The sequence below is a fragment of the Phoxinus phoxinus genome, assembly GCF_949152265.1.
Source record: "Phoxinus phoxinus genome assembly, chromosome: 6".
In the NCBI taxonomy this organism is placed as follows: Eukaryota; Metazoa; Chordata; class Actinopteri; order Cypriniformes; family Leuciscidae; genus Phoxinus; species Phoxinus phoxinus.
In genome coordinates this window covers 18274111-18290482 of record NC_136881.1, presented here as the reverse complement: position 1 = coordinate 18290482, position 16372 = coordinate 18274111, and the positions used below count along the sequence as shown (strand labels likewise).

The 16372-nt window shown below is 36.2% G+C and overlaps 3 protein-coding genes across 9 annotated transcripts; 2 read left to right on the top strand and 1 right to left on the bottom strand.

Annotated features, from left to right (window-relative positions):
* Positions 1-376: 376 nt before the first annotated feature.
* trmo (tRNA methyltransferase O) lies at positions 377-5485 on the top strand. Its single transcript, XM_079615458.1, has 6 exons — positions 377-687; positions 789-943; positions 1217-1391; positions 2463-2620; positions 3725-4261; positions 4343-5485. The coding sequence occupies exons 1-6, from the start codon at positions 599-601 to the stop codon at positions 4573-4575; spliced, it is 1347 nt and encodes a 448-aa protein (XP_079471584.1). The 5' UTR covers positions 377-598; the 3' UTR covers positions 4576-5485.
* On the bottom strand, positions 5209-7823 carry hemgn (hemogen). 6 transcript variants are annotated; one of them, XM_079615467.1, is made up of 6 exons: positions 7732-7823; positions 7049-7213; positions 6880-6946; positions 6325-6403; positions 5824-6146; positions 5209-5699 (listed from the first exon to the last, which is right to left on the bottom strand). In XM_079615467.1, exons 3-6 carry the CDS (start codon positions 6935-6937, stop codon positions 5575-5577), a joined length of 585 nt encoding a protein of 194 aa, XP_079471593.1. In that variant the 5' UTR covers positions 6938-6946; positions 7049-7213; positions 7732-7823; the 3' UTR covers positions 5209-5574. The 6 variants fall into 6 exon arrangements, with proteins under 6 accessions (XP_079471593.1, XP_079471594.1, XP_079471591.1 ...); XM_079615468.1 differs by having other exon boundaries at positions 7736-7823; XM_079615465.1 differs by having other exon boundaries at positions 6313-6403; positions 7736-7777.
* Positions 7824-9713: 1890 nt separating this feature from the next.
* On the top strand, positions 9714-14954 carry anp32b (acidic (leucine-rich) nuclear phosphoprotein 32 family, member B). 2 transcript variants are annotated; one of them, XM_079615461.1, is made up of 7 exons: positions 9714-10034; positions 11792-11941; positions 12028-12150; positions 13433-13619; positions 13711-13823; positions 14180-14249; positions 14354-14954. In XM_079615461.1, the coding sequence occupies exons 1-7, from the start codon at positions 9981-9983 to the stop codon at positions 14446-14448; spliced, it is 792 nt and encodes a 263-aa protein (XP_079471587.1). In that variant the 5' UTR covers positions 9714-9980; the 3' UTR covers positions 14449-14954. The 2 variants fall into 2 exon arrangements, with proteins under 2 accessions (XP_079471587.1, XP_079471588.1); XM_079615462.1 differs by lacking the exon at positions 9714-10034 and adding an exon at positions 10394-10621.
* The last annotated feature ends 1418 nt before the right edge of the window (positions 14955-16372 follow it).

The following is a 16372-nucleotide window of genomic DNA, read 5'->3' as shown; positions in this document are numbered from 1 at the left end:
ATTGGAAATGTGCATGCACTGTGCACAGTGCCAGCTACTGGACTGTAGTGAAATAATTCGGCATTCTCTCTTTGCTTGTTTTTTTTTACGAAACCCGTTTATATCATTGATAGAACATTATTTGCACAACGTAGAATGAGTTCTGTAGACTGCTATCACGTTTGCCATAATGGAGGATAGGACGTTTTATTTGTAATAATATTTCACAATATTACTGGTTTAACTGTAATTAATCAAATATGTACACATAAAAGACTTCTTTCAACAACATTTTAAAAAATCCTTGTTATACAAATAATTGTCCTCGCTTTCCACATAGATATTCCCTTTGTTAGTGGTCAGTAAGGAATTTAGTTTTAGATGGCCTGTGTTGATTGCACAGTAAACAGTAGGTGGCGGTATGGTACTACGCCAGTAGAAGTTAATTCCTTGAAAGTAGTTGGTCGTCCAACATTTTCCTCTCAATAGCGAAACACGTGTTCGTACTGCAGTTGTAGTCAGTGAAGCAGAATAATAACTGATGGAACAAACAAACGAATCAGTTTACCATCACATCAAATAATTTTTGAAGTGTATTTATACAGTTAGTATCACTAAAATGTCTCCATCATTGTGTAGTTGTGCCGAACAAGTCAGAAAACTGACACAGCAGGCATCAATAATGAGAAGAGAGATAAAAAATCTCAGGTAAGTTAGGTTCTCAAATCAGCATGATTGTCGTATATGATATATGATTATCCTGAAAATGTGATTCCTTTATTCATTTTATTGGTTTGTTGGTCAAACAGACAGCAGATTGATGGATCCATACGAGCACATAAGAAGCAGTTGTCATCTCTTCAGTCCATGCTTACAGACTGTATGAAACATGATGACAGATTACAATCAGTGAGCAAAAGCCCATCTCAGAGCCATGGTGGAATTAATCAATTATTAGAACAAGGTAAAATTAATCTAATAGCACTTTAACTTTTGATACAGCAGTCGACTTTGTAGGCAGCATTTGAATTTGCTGCACTTTGTCAGAATTGGATGAATATAAACCCTAACGTAGATGATGTCAAAGCTGTCAAAGAGTCTCTTTTTGGGTCCAGATGTTGTTGTTGCCACCATGTTAACCAACCTAAGTAATATTATAGAGGCTGTGGTCACACCGCCTTGTTTTCATGCCATATAAATATGTCTAAACCATATGTGTCTGTCTTTAACATCCCAGGGCGTATTCAGACGGTACCTATTGGATATGTCAGCTCATGTTTTGCAGTCAAAACTGGCACTCCACGACAACCCACAATATGCAGTTCTTCACAGGCCAGCTTGAAGATTGAACCATCCGTCTTCAATAACCCTGAACATTCTTTAGTTGGACTGGAACAATACTCCCATATCTGGTGTGTAGAAAATAGGATTGCAGTGGTATACTGGTTTTCATGGTATTCTAAGGTATTTAAAATTGCTATTCTAGGATATTGACAAATAAATCTGGACAGAGAATTTAATTTGCGCATACACATCATCTCTTTTCCTCCTCGACTGCCTGTCAGATTTACCTACTTTCATTACAGACAGAAATCATGCTGCTATAATAATCTGATCTCTGTTACAAAATACTATTAAACAGAAATTATACTCCCATGTATGTTGTCTATACATGAAATGAACACCATTTCACTGGCAAAAAAGGTCCATTGTCTATAATGTAGCGATGTATAAAGCACAGAAGTCAGTCACTTACAAACTAAGCAGCTTTTTGTTTGTAAATGTGGCAAATCCGCTTGACCAACTTCAACCCGTTGCTAAATCAGCGTGGGGAAAACTTTCCTCCTCACTCAAATTTATATTATATACAAAATATTCCTGTTGAAATGACTGGATTTTGCTCACAAAAAAAGCAGAACAACAGTAAATGTGACTATTACTTTTTTAGAACTAATTGCTTTTGTTAAAATGGAAGATGTACATATCTTTAAATTTATTTTTCAAAAGGTAGACTTTTGCACACATACGTCCATTAAAAATCGTTTCAATCGTAATGTTCAGCCAAACAATGTTCTTAAGGGTAAGTGTCACTGTCAATGATGTATGTAGCTATTATAATAATAACAATTATTGTGTAATACTGTATATTGTGAAACCATGATATTTTCTGAGACAGTTGCCATTCCATGAAAATCTCATACCATTGCAAGCCTAGTAGCAAAATCATAATGTTCCTCAGAGCTTAGCTGGATGGTTAGGACAATAGATAGCATAATTTAACTGAACTGCACTTTTTGAAAGCAATGTAGTGTAGGAGATAATGTTGGTCATTCAAAGTCAAAAGTGAATGGGTTTAGCCATTAGAAGTACATTTGATAATGTTTCTAAACTGTCCTGACAAGTGGTCAGACCTAATTAATGACAATAGAAAGTTAAGTACACATTTATGTGAGCTCTTTTGTCTTTGTCTTTCACATTCTCAGGATCATTTTCCTTTTCCATAAGAATGGGCAAATGAGCTATAAAGCCAAAGTAAAGCCGCCCCGTCTGAATGGCCAGAGAGTGGGGGTGTACTCCACCCGCAGCCCCCACAGACCCAATGCTTTGGGACTGACCTTGGCAAAGCTAGAAAGAATCACAGGTACCACAGTTTTACTGGACTTCATGAACTCTAGGACAGTGGTTCTCAACCTAGCAAACTTCCAAGAGGGCATGAAAATGACAACAAAATAAGCATTAAAGTAGCCAAAACAACAAATTATCAATAATTTGTGATAGTATAAGAAGTATTTCCCATTCTAATTCACCTCTTGAAGAACCAGGGTTTCCAATGTCCGGATATACTGTATGAGCCGTTGCCGCCTAGTTTTAAAAATGTGATTTCTTGAATGGAGAAGTTGTGTATATTAATAAATGCTCTAAAAATCCATGAGCATTTAATGAATACATTTTTTATATGCTTAGCTCAAAACATATTTTGTCAGAAATAATTTGAGTGAAAAAAAAATGTTAGAAAAAAATATTATCCTTAATCCTTATCCAGTAAATCACGAAAAACAGGAAAAGTCATGGGGCCTTTAAATAATTTTGTGATCAATGATGGACGCCAAAAAGCTTGAGAACCAGTGTTATTTATGTACTATTATTTTATTTATTCATATTTTGCAATAGCTTTTTATATTTTCAGTGTTCATTTACATTTTTAGCAATTTTGTTGTACTTTTAATCACATTTATTTCTTTTTAGATTTCTTTTTATTTTTTACTTTTAGTCATTTTAGTACTTTTATTTACTGTATTTTAATGTTATTTACATTTTATTTAAGTTAGTTGGCAAGGTGACATTTCTCAGTTTTATGTTTTTCATCTCATATTTATATTTATATTTTTTTCAGCTTTATTTTCAATTGACAATTTATTTTTAATAGTTTTAGTTAGTTAACAACAACTGTTAACTAACCAGTTGGTTGTTGTGTTTGTGTTATAATTACTATTATTATTCAATTATCTTGGATAGATTCAATATATTGTGTAGAGATGTACTGCATTGTAAGATTTTTTCAGAGGAAACAGTGATAACAGTGACTTTATTTTCACTTTAGGCCATTATCATCATCAATCAAATCTTTAATGAAAACTAACAATAACTTTCAGCTTAACGGGACAGCTAGTGTAGCATCAAGTTTGTCATAGTCAATATGTTAGCCTATGTAATATAAGTAATCTGTTATCATTTGATTTTCAAGGGGATACACTTCACTTGTCAGGGGTTGATATTATCGCTGGAACACCTGTCCTGGACATCAAGCCATATATTCCAGACTATGATTCTCCCAAAACAAGAACAGATGATACCAGCAGTGAATATAAACAAACATCATCATTCACAGACCCGATGGATCTAGATGAAGAACCAGACACCTTAGAGACATCATCTGAACCTTCCTCGGAGCTCAGTGTTTGTCCAGCCGCTGCTTCAGATTTCTCTTCTTCAGAAAGGTCTGGATCCAGTGAAGTGACTGATGTACTTGAAGAAGTTAAAAACTATCTCAGACAGCAACAACTTTTCCCTGAGAATCCAGATGAAAACAAAAACACGGATACTCCTGAAGGCACTTCGGCGGGTACAAGCCCTTTAAAGTCATCCAGTCTCAGATTTGGCCATGAGGACTACAGTACTATCGCTGCCTGGGTCAGGGCACCTCCTATCAGTAACCTAGATGTGCGATTTACTGCTAATGCGGAAAAAGAGCTCAAAGAGTTTCTCCCCCCCGACAGTACAGGTATTAGATCATTCCGATACCCGAGTGTTTTTCTAATCAAGGCAATTGTCATTTGTGTGTAATTGATTTCTTATTTAATAGACAGCACGAGACCAAAGTTCCAGTTCTTGAAAGGACCAGATGAAGCAGTGGCTGCTATCCACGGCATTCTGTCAGCTGACCCCAGATCAGTATATCGTCGCACACGTTGTCAAGACCGCCTGTTCTTCTTTACCCTGGATACAGCTGACATCACCTGCTGGTTTGGAGATGGTTTTGCGGAGGTTGTGAGAGTCAAACCTGTGCAGAGTTCAGAACTCCCAAATATTGTGTGAGGTTTATGTCAGATTCCTGCACTTTCAGTGAAAATGACTAATAGGATAGTTCAACCAAAAAAAGAAAATTTAATCATCAGTCATCATTTACTCACCTTCTAAACTTTGAAATGTTTTTTGTCCATATAATGAAAGTCTGTGTTCACCAAAACTGTTTGGTTACCAACATTCTTCAAAATATTTTTCATATAAGAAATACAGTCATGTATGTTTGGAGTGGCATGAGGGTGAGTAAATCAGCTACCCTTTAATTTGTATAATTGATTTTATTTTATTTTATGTGTATTAGAGATTTAGAAGTAAATCTCTAACCAAACTGATGCAGCATCCTTGTCATTCAAAAAAAATACTTTAAATTCTTCTAAAAATTCTTCTTTCTCACAAAACACCTAAAGATATTGTTGCGGTTCGCAGCATCGACATTCTATATTAACATACTGTGCTCAGCAAAAATGGTTTGAAAGTGTATTACTATAATTTCATAGTTTAACAACATAATACAATTTTTATTTTAATCATAGTTTGTGTGTTATTTGTTAGATTTTAGAATTTGTGTCCAGTGAAGTACTGTTTACAAAGTGTTGCAAATAAAATTGATTCTCATAGGAGGATGGATCCAATGAAGAAACAAAGACAAAATATAAAACCCATTTATTTTAAAGTAAGTTGTACAAACAAACTAAACACAGATTATTTGTCATATAGTTTAAAAGGAAAATAGCATTTTTTTATAATTATTTGGTATTTAAAAAATCTATTTTACAATCACCAGGGGGCACAAAAGTGCCATATTAGTCTGTAACACAATTTCATATTTTTATTTTATTTAAAAAATTTGGACAGAGTGTATTGATGAGTGGCTTATATACACAGAAACATGAACAATTGTAATAAATATACACTTTTTCTTTCAGGTTTTGAAATCCTTTGAGATGAAGTAAATAGTAAATGAGTTAGTCACAATGATTTTTTTTTTCTTTTTCTGTAGAAAATAGATACTCAGATAAGTAAATTCTCAGAAAGGCTTAGGCTGTCTGATTGAGAAGGACCAGGTGGTGGGAGAAACACAGGCATTGAGACTTCACTTTGCTCGGGCACATCAGCAAATGGCTGCTCACTATCACCTAAAACAACATACATTCATTTGCATTGACAAATCAATATATACAATGCTTCATTTAACAAATAAATAACCCAGTAATTAATGGAGACCACTACTGAAAAATGTAGGGCCGTTTCCCCAAATACCTGTATCAATGATAAGGCTTTTTTGAGGCATGTCTTCCTCCTCATCCGGCCCCAGATCCTCAATCAGAAACTCCTCGAGAGGTTTTTCACTTGTAGCTTCCACAGGCACCAGCTCTGGTTGTGGCTCAGCTGGTTGTATAGGCACTGTCTCTGCTGTCGTGGGTAATACAGGTACTGTGATGGGAAGTGTGACAGGAGAAGGATCTGTTTCCTCAGCCAGACCCAGATCTTCTGGAATAACTGTGGGCTGTTCTTTCCTCGGTCGACCTTTCCTTCCTGGGGTACTGCTGGTCCTCTTTTTCGCTCTTTTAAGGCTTTGTGCCCTGCAGTCAATGTTAGGAGACATTATTTGAGCGAAATTTCCACATTTGTGGATCTGCATCACAGTATCACAATGTGAGTTGAATTGAAAATAAATAATCAGTGCACAATAGCCTTTCCCAGTGCTTTTATTGGCCTCATTCAACACTATCTTAATATACACTGTACCCATAAACCCACTGGTTGGTTGCCTTTTCCTCTGCCTCGGCTTTTCGTTTCTTCAACAGGTCTCTGTCTCTCAGTCGCCGCCGAATTCCACCTACCAAACAAACAAATCACTCAGTCCTTTGCTGTTTTGCCTGCTGCAGGTTTTAGTCTACTTTGTAACAGTATAGCACCATCCAAAAGTGTTCAGAATTCAGGTCATGAGTGTATAAAAAAGCTGCTCGATGCATGTTTCATGCATTGATATATGATCAGTATATCATGGCAATTATTTTGGTTCCAGAGCATTTCAAATATCTCATTGCAACACAAAAATAAACAACTAGTACACGCATATCTTATAAACCGCATGGAAATAAGTCTTACAATCCTTAAGAACAAAGAACTAGGGTACTCAAAAGGTTTTGGTCTTGATGTTGAATGATTCATCTAAACCATTTTTGTTTAGTTTTATTGAAAACTTAAACGGTCACTAATATACAATCTTAATGAATTGATAATGCACAAATTCAGGTCATCAAGCTGTTCTTAAAAGTGATTAATTTTGAAGTTTTGATACAAAAGTCATACCTTCATCGGAATCTTTTACTTCAGACAGCAGAATCTCTTTCTCCAACATCTCTTCCATTTTGTTGTCCTGTCACATGAATATGAAGTATTGAAATGACAGGGCTGAAAAAAATATGTGCCCATTCACTCTTCCTGCCGCTAAGAGAATAATTATCTGGTTAAACATTACCGTAGTGCTGGGAGAGTTCTTGCAGTTGTGCTCTTATCTTATTTGCAAAGGTGGAGGACTTGGCACAATACTCACAGAAGAAAGTAAAAAAAAGGAGGTCATGATGCTGGCTGCCTGTGCACTTATGTGACTGTTGGCCTGCCGTCACAAGAGATGACCGCTATTCTGGACTCGGTCAAGGGTCATAGACAAACATGTAGTTAAATGATCAATATAGGCCAAAACTAATAATGATTAATTTATAGGTTTAAATTAATCTACAGTATGACTTAGACAAAGAATTGTATAGTGCTGAAGATCTATTTGTCATCCTGAAGAGCCAACTTATAAGTAACTTTATATCACAGGAGTTGAGCAAGGTTTTAAAGACACTAAAGTCCAAGACGCCAGGTGTTTCTGTATCCCAGCAAACATTTTTGGAACATTTTGGGAACGTTCTCTTAACCTAACCTTCTACATATCAATAATCAGTTATCATGCCTTCTATTCCTTTGTTTATTGTTTGGGTAACATAAGTCATAAAACAGGATGTTTTGGGAGATTAAAATAATTTAATTATTTAAAGATAAATTATATTTATAGTTTAAATTATAAAAAGGTAGCCTATGGTTAATGAATCCACACACACTAACTCTCTCATTCTTAGTATTGTATTTTGAAGACGTTTAAAAAAGAAATCTCACCCACAATAAACTCCCTTTTGAATGAGAAAACAACCATGCTGACATTAAAGGCATTTCTGTATTTCCATGTTATTTGAATACTCAACAAGTATAAAGCTCATGCCCTCTCATTTTATCTCTGCTGCTCACTGGGTGTGTTCACAATCAGGTCCAAACATATTGAGTTCTGCTGTCCCGCCATTTAGATACTGTGCGTGACTTCTCCCTGAACAACTTTGAGGTTAATGAATTAAAAATTAGCATAGACAATTCAATATTAAAATGATTTAACATTTATTTATAAATTCATTACACTTTTTGCAACAAATTACTTTCCCCTAGCACTTTGTTGCATGCCATTAAAATTAAATACTTCATTTTCTTCTCTCCCACTGCATAATGTGGTTACCTCCACCATCATAACAAAATAACAGCAACAGCGAACAGCATTTTAATATCAAGACGCCTTCAGAACAGTTGAAGCCTGTATGTGAGATATTGCATTATTCTTCATGAAGAAAAGCCTACAGTTCTTTGTAGGATAAAATAAATGTTCAAAGTAGTCAGAGAGGCCTTGGAAACTGGTCTTGTTTTGCATTTTTTGGGGGTTGTTATCATCCTGGAGCACTGAAATATCATAAGGGGAAAGTGTTTGCACCACATGCACCGAGTATAAAACAGCCTCATATTCTTTGGCCATTATGCAACAGAGCAATCATTGGTCTTAATGATACCAATAAGATGGCTGACCCTACAAGTCTCCTACTACCATGTTGGCATAGAGTGCTTGTTAAAATTGGGTCAGGGGTTTTCGTAATGCTGTACTTTTATAGTATTGACCAACTATGCTGCAGGGAAACGGTCTGTCTAATAGGTCAGCTTTGACCACCGTTCTTCTTTGTCAATACCTTTTGTTCATATCTGGCTAATGAAGTCATTATTTGTTGTGAACAGTTGTTGGAGTTGCGATTGACTCTGTAGCCTCTTTGGTCCTTGCTGCCTTGTGTGCTTTAGTTTGCTTACATAGGACTGGTGTTTATTTAAAGTAGCCTATGACAATCATTTGCATATGTTTTGTAATTGTTATATTTAGTTATTACCCTTGGTTTCACTTAATTTTTGTCACAAGCAAAATGATGCCCTCTCCTGGCAAGATCCTATTTAGCAAGTGAACTTGTTGAACAGCAAACTATGTTTATAACCTTATAACATTAACACAAATCGAAAAAAGACACACATATATTTTAATTTTGTAATATATTGTATTATATATATTATATCAACCCGATTAAAACAAATCATACTGTTTTGAGGCATATTAATATAGTAGTAACACACACACATATGTATCTGCAATAGCAAGATCATGGGGGGAATTTTATATAATTATATATTAATTTTATATAATCAATATATAAATTATATATTAATTTTGAATAATTGAAGAGTTGGTGTATATAGTCAGTATGAAGTGATTTGCTTACCAGACACTGTTAACCATAAATATAATGGAAAGAATACAACAAAGTATAGGGAAAATCAAGTAATATATACATATAGAATATAAATATGATGAGAGAACACTGCATTTGACAATATTTTAGGGGGGGGAAATATAATATTAATATAATTTCTTTAGTGAAACGTTTAGGATACATTTTGGATTTAAGATCGTGTCTTTTTTGCAGATATCATTTGAATAATAAAATAGCTATAACATTGGCTGTCTGAGCTAGAATAACTAACTTGATGTAACAAGGAAAATAAAATGTTGATGTTTACACGTTTTAACGCAGATATGCCATACAAAAAAATAAGGCCATTTTGTCCCAGTCAGAAAAACAGGGTTCTGCTTGTTTCCCCATAATGATGCATGAATGTGTATTTAAAAGCCATGATAAACATTATTTATTGATACGACAATAAATTACATACAAAATATATGGAACCTTTCCAACCCATTTTAGTGCAAGTACAAAATGTTGACAAACTTCTCATGTCACAGGCTACTGTAATGCAGCACTGCTGTCGTTGATCTTGTTTGTGTGGCTGCAGTGTGTGTCGTTGGCCAGAGATGGCGCTATTGAGTATATATTTGTTTCAGTGCCGTTTCCCTCCATGGTTTCTGCTCTCCCAGAGTAACTTGGCGCTGGGCTCAGATCATTATACAGTCCCATATTCTCCCTCCATTAAGGCATCTTTCTACCTTTTGGGCTGAACAGAAATTCCTCCAGAACCCAAGAGGGAAGAGTCCAACTTTTGAGGGCGATATGGACATGAAAAAGAGGATTCATTTGGAGCTGAGGAACAGGACACCATCTGATGTGAGTAATTTTGAGCCAAACCTTTAGTTTTGTGCCCAGCCATGCTAGCTGAGCTACTTTCTACTTCAACTGACCTGTGTGTAGTAGTTTAATGGTAAGCACATGGGTGTAATACCCCCGGCACAGAGAAAGTACTGCGTGTATAGATTCACAGCATTAATGTTGTCCATTCGTCTTGTTTTGATATGAAAGGATCCTGACTGTGTAAGCTATACTGAGTAATGTTAGTTTAGAAAGCTGAAGGCATTATTGCAGCAATTTATGCCCCCCATGCTGGATGTGTGTATTCATGATCAAGCATGCTTTTATGCTTAACGTAATATTTGCTCGTTTTAACATCGGCGTGGTACGATATGGCTGGGATGGTTTATTTCACCGTGGTGGCCATGTTTGTTGCTAACATGAGGCGCCCTTTATTACATCCACTTAAACGCTAAAGTAATAAACCAGATATATCTGAAGATAACCATACACTAACACACTTTCTTAAATACGGTCACATTTTGGTCTTCATCACACTACAACAAAGCTCTTCCTTTCCAACGATGTCCAGGAAGCGTAATAATACCACCGGTTCAATAAGTAAAGTAAATATGTAATTTGACGAACATAGTCGCATTATGAATTTAATTTTTAAGGGATTCGTGGCTTGACGATTATATGAATAGTGATATTTTAAAAAAAGTTTTTTATTAAACTGTAAAGAGATTATCAAAAGTAGTCTTTAACTATGTAATATTAACACATGTATTTGTTATTAATGAGATGGTGTTGAGTTTTATTCGTTAAATTGTTACTCGCTGCTGCGAGACACCGATTCCCGCCATTACTCCCCACGCGCCTCTACCGATTAAACTAACGCGTATGGTGAATAAATATTCGCGCTGATGGTTTTCAAACATTTTACGGATTTAGTAAATAGCATGACGTCTGCAAAGACGGAACGAGCGACTCGAGTAAAAAGAAGCTAACGTTACATGTGCTAGTTTGGTTGGACAATCCGGTGGAAATGTAGAAATTCAGTTATAAAATCAACAAAACATCGCGTAAAATATGATCATGTAATCCAAGTAACCGCATAGAATCAGGTTTTCGAACGCAGCGTTTGAATTTAGTTTAATATGTAGAGTTTTCCTGTCAACATAATGTATCTGAGGAGGCGCCATGTTGTCATGAGAGAAAGAAACTCTCCATTTTTGTCTCACTAATTTCCGCTCTGTCTTCGTCTTTCGCAGCAGGAATACGCCATCGACATATCGCTTCCATCTTACACAGGGGCTTAAGTACCCTCCATTTGCAGTTTGTCACACATAATTTCACTAAAAAGACGGTGGTGTCTTTCGGATATGTCCATGTTGTCTGGCTGTCGGCGTGTAATCTGCTGTTTTCTCATTGGTGACTCGCTGCGACAGTGAGCCATCGGGCCATACAACAGCAACAACCGCTTAAACAGTGTTCAATGATTTTCACGTTAACGTTTGATTCTTTCCTAAAATCTATATAACATACAAGGCAACTCAAAATGCACTACCACGCTGTAAATACAAGTGGTTTGCAAAACATTTTTTTTTCTCAGTTGATAAACTTTTTTTTAACCAGCATAGTTTGTCGCCTCCATTGAGCATGTCCATGTTAGCCAGCGTGTCCAACACCCCTGTTTGATTAAATTAGTTGCACTTACATCATTTCATGTTATTGTTGTTGAACCTTATTAACACGTTAGCTACGTTTTTTTCTTTTATGTTGGATCCTTCTAGGTACGAGAACTTGTCCTTGACAACTGCAGATCAAATGAAGGGAAAATTGAAGGCCTCACAGCAGAATTTGTTAATCTTGAATTTCTAAGTTTGATAAATGTTGGTCTTCTCTCAGTTTCCAACCTTCCTAAACTTGGAAAACTTAAAAAGGTAATGTCACATTGTGTTTATTGATCTCTATAGTACAATGTTATCTTATTTGTGCTCTGACATATACATGTATTTTTTATTTTCAGTTGGAACTCAGTGACAACAGAATTTCTGGTGGCCTCGATGTTTTAGCTGAAAAACTCCCCAATCTCACACATCTAAACCTAAGTGGCAACAAACTAAAAGACATCAGCACATTGGAACCTTTGGTTTGTACAGACTTCCTGTCTCATGAACTTGCATATAGTTTACCATGTTTAACCCTATTAAACCTATTAATTGATTTACATTACAATCTGTCAGAATTTCATCTTACTTTTTGGACATAAATATCAGTAAGCGCACCATATTTCATATTTTGGCTCCGTTTTGACCTCCGAATGAAATTTAGTTTATTTCCTCTCATATGATCTCCTGTATCATACAATATTGACTATAAAAGTTTGATGTATCAAATATGATACTCGACACATGGAAACGTTTGTTTTGTGGATTTTGATTTTAGGATTTTGTCTTAAAGGTTTAATAAACTATTTTTAAAGACAGTATTTCATATGTCAGGCTTTACAGGGTTAAAGTGTCCTAAAAATAAAAACGCCTCATGTCGTTCCAAACCTGTTAGGCTTGCTTACTTCTGCGGAACACAAAAGACAATATTTTGAAGAATTTTGGTAACCAAACCGTTATGGTTACCACTAGTTATGTTTCCATCCAAAGTTACAAATTTAAATTGTACTCAAAATTGAAATATTGCATAAAACCTTTGCAAATATAGCATGGTATCCATCCATTGAGCCGAAGAGAACAAAATCTTCACTTCCTGATAAACTGGGGCTAAATATCACTAGGAAAATGGTTGCTGTAGTAGGAGAAGCCACTGTATATAATAATTTCGTATATATTCGTGGTGATTTCGGAGGCGGATGCTGCTGTTTGGGAACAGTGATGTAAGAGTTCTGAGAGGTAATTATACTGAACCACTTTGACAACAGAACAACCAAAACAGCATTTAAAATGCGGTGCAACCAGATCGGTTCCTCTAGTTATGCCGTCCCATCGCAAAGTCATGTACTTTTTTTCATGTACATCAAGGAATATATTTGGTAAATGTGTTTCATAGTTAATGCGCATCTTTTCTTATCGGAAAAAAAGTTTATCCGACTCGATTGTTTTTTTTATTGCCATTATGGTGTTTCCATCCAGCGTTTTATTTTAATTAAATATTCTAAAATGCACCTAATAATAGGTGGTTGCCACTGACTTCCATTGTATGGCCAAAAAATACATTTCTCAAAATATCATGTTTTGTGTAACACCTAAGAATTTTTTTTCCCAATGACATAAGAATGAGTAAATTGTAAAAAAAAAAATTAACTATCCCTTTAATTGTACTAAACATTTGAGCTGTGTTCCTCATCAAAAATTATGGTGAAAATAAAACAAACCATGGAGTTGTACAGTTTTGTGATTTGATCTGTTCATTTTTGGCAGAAAAAACTTGACCATTTGAAAAGTCTTGACCTTTTCAATTGCGAAGTCACAAACTTGAATGACTACCGGGAAAGCGTCTTCAAGCTCCTTCCGCAGCTCACATATCTTGACGGCTACGATCTGGATGACCGTGAGGCATCGGACTCTGACGGAGAAGCTGATGGAGTCGATGATGACGATGATGAGGGTTGGTGTGGCCAGCTCTCAGTTTCAGTGTTTAAACCGCTGTTTATTTGTTTTAGGCTTACCAATGTTCATGTATGTCACTTTAATCACAGAAGGAGAAGAAGAGGAGGACGAGGAGGAGTTTGACGAAGAGGAAGATGACGATGATGACGAAGATGAGGTTGAAGGCGAGGAGGATGATGAGGATGGCAGTGGAGAGGATGAGGTACGAGTTTACTATTGTGTGTTTATTTATGGAGTCTAAAGCCCAATTATACTTCTGCATCGAACTCACGTCGTAGGCTGTGTAGCGCACGTACCCTTCGGCGTACCCTGACGTGCACCTCTCCAAAAATGTAACAATGCGCCAATTCAACGTGGATGCAAGCGCTGTGATTGGTTTGCTAGAACCCCTCCCTCGGGTTGCTCCCTCTGCATTGTAATTGCGCGTCAACGCGGACAACGACGCAGAAGTATAAATGAAGTATAGCGTTGAGGCTCCGGCGTAGGTCCAACGCAGAAGTATAAATTAGCCTTAAGAACACAGAAAACCTATTTAATTACATGGCTTGTTGCTTTCAGGAGGAAGACTTTGGTCGGGATGGAGAAGTAGAGGATGATGAAGATGATGACGACGACGATGATGATGAAGGTGAGATATTCAAATGAACCTTTTTCTGATTTTACGGCATCCTTTTAGTTCTGTTGGTGTCCAAGTGATTTTTAATTAAGCAACATTGTTTTTCTCTCGCTCAGTCGAAGTGCAAGGAGGAAAGGGTGAGAAGAGAAAACGAGAAGCCGACGACGAGGAGGACGATGATGATGATGACGACGACGACGAGGACGATTAAAAGCCAATGAACAACTGTTACCAACCCTTCCCTCTCCTTCCTTTCCAACAACTTGGCTATCCCATCAACCTTTTCTCTCCCCCTTACCCAAGCGCTAAGCTCCCTGTGGGGGCAAGACTGTACCGGACGGGTGGAGCTGTTCATATGGAGCCTACGAGCTGAATGAAAGCCTTCTGGGTCGGTGGCTTACTCGGCATTCCACAAGTCCACTGTCAATCCCCTGCCCGTTTGTGTTCCAAAAACCTTTGGGGACTGGTATTTAGTTTTGGGTCTGTGCTTTTAATATTTTGTTGAAAGTGTTTTTCTTTCTTTCTTTTTTCTTTTGTTGACATTTCCTACCCCTTTAGTTTTTGTTCCAAATTTCCCAATACGATTGCTATAGCAACTGTGTGACAAGCGGGCCATAATTTTAGTGTGGCAGCCTGTGGCACAAATCAAGGTTGTAGCTACATTTTTACTTTCTGTAAGACAAAAACTTTGTAAATAAAATAACATTTTGTGCTTTGCTCGCTCTCCTATTTCTCTGTACTTTGTGTAAACATTTATTTGATGACTGACAATGAGAGGTTGAGGACTTGTGTATGTTTTAAGACAGCCATTGCCTGATTCTTGTAAAGCTGCAGGGCAGCTGGAAAGATTGATCTTTTTTATCAGATGCACAATTCATTATGCAGTCATTTATTTTCCTTTTCCATTTAATAGTTTTCAAATGCAATCAAAACCAGGTTCATTCTTCACTGCTGATACATCATGACTTTTACCTTTTTGCCAGTTTTACTTTAAGTTATTGGGATCAAATAGTTATGATTATTAACCTGTAACTTAATCAACATGCAGTGACAAACTAATAAAGCAAGTCTGAGGCCCTACAACAACAAAAAACTAAATATAACTGATATTTTTATTTTATGAAGTCTTCAGATTTTGTTAAAAGTCATTATCACTTTATGATTAACTCCTCTGACATATAACCTTATCACACTACATAATTATTTGTAACTAGCTTATTGTAGTCAACATTAATACAAACATTTTATGAATAATGGACTAACTTACATTTGCGTTCAAGGAAAATGACTTGTGATCCACAAGCGTAGTTAGATGTTTCTGCATTCCTGTGTGTGATTATTGAGGCCTGTAACAAGCCATTAATACTCCAATGATTAATTCCCAAGATAGGTTTACTCACAACAAAAACGCTATTGAATAATTTAACTATTATTCTTTTCTCTTTTTTTTGCCCAATAAAAAAAAATACGTACGTTTTCACAATGGGAACATGTTATTAAATAGCCCATTATAGGCTTGTCAGCGAAAGTTGATCGGTAAAACCGTTCCATTAAATATCAAGGATAAATGATAGCACAAAAAAATAAACCATTGTGCTGGCCAACCGAACATTGTGTTCAACAAATTGTATGAATGTATGTAAAGTATGAACAATTCAACGAGAGCTTGCCCGGACCTGACATTTGACGTATAAAATACGTCTTTAAATCACAGTTCAGGCATTAGGTTAAAATGTTCATTATAGCCTACAGGTGAAACTCGAGAAATGAATATCGTGCAAAAGTTCATTTATTTCAGTAATTCACCTTAAATTACTTTTGCACGAGTTTCACCTGTATAGAAGATCCTTTCTCACTGTATTCCAGTGTGATCTTGTGTTCACTTATTTCCTCAACGGCTTTAGCAAATATATTAGTAGGAGCAATTGACAATTATCTTAATATCAGACTTTTGTCTCGTAATCCTATTGAGGCGAGAGACAGACAGTCTGAGAATATCCCTGTGCAACAGCTGTAGGTTTTTGGAGCTTTAAACTCGATACTGTATTCAAAATACAAAATTAATTCCTAATTGCTTTGACCTATTGAAAAGTGGTTGCGTTTCCTTTCACAGCCACATGAGGACACCACACCAC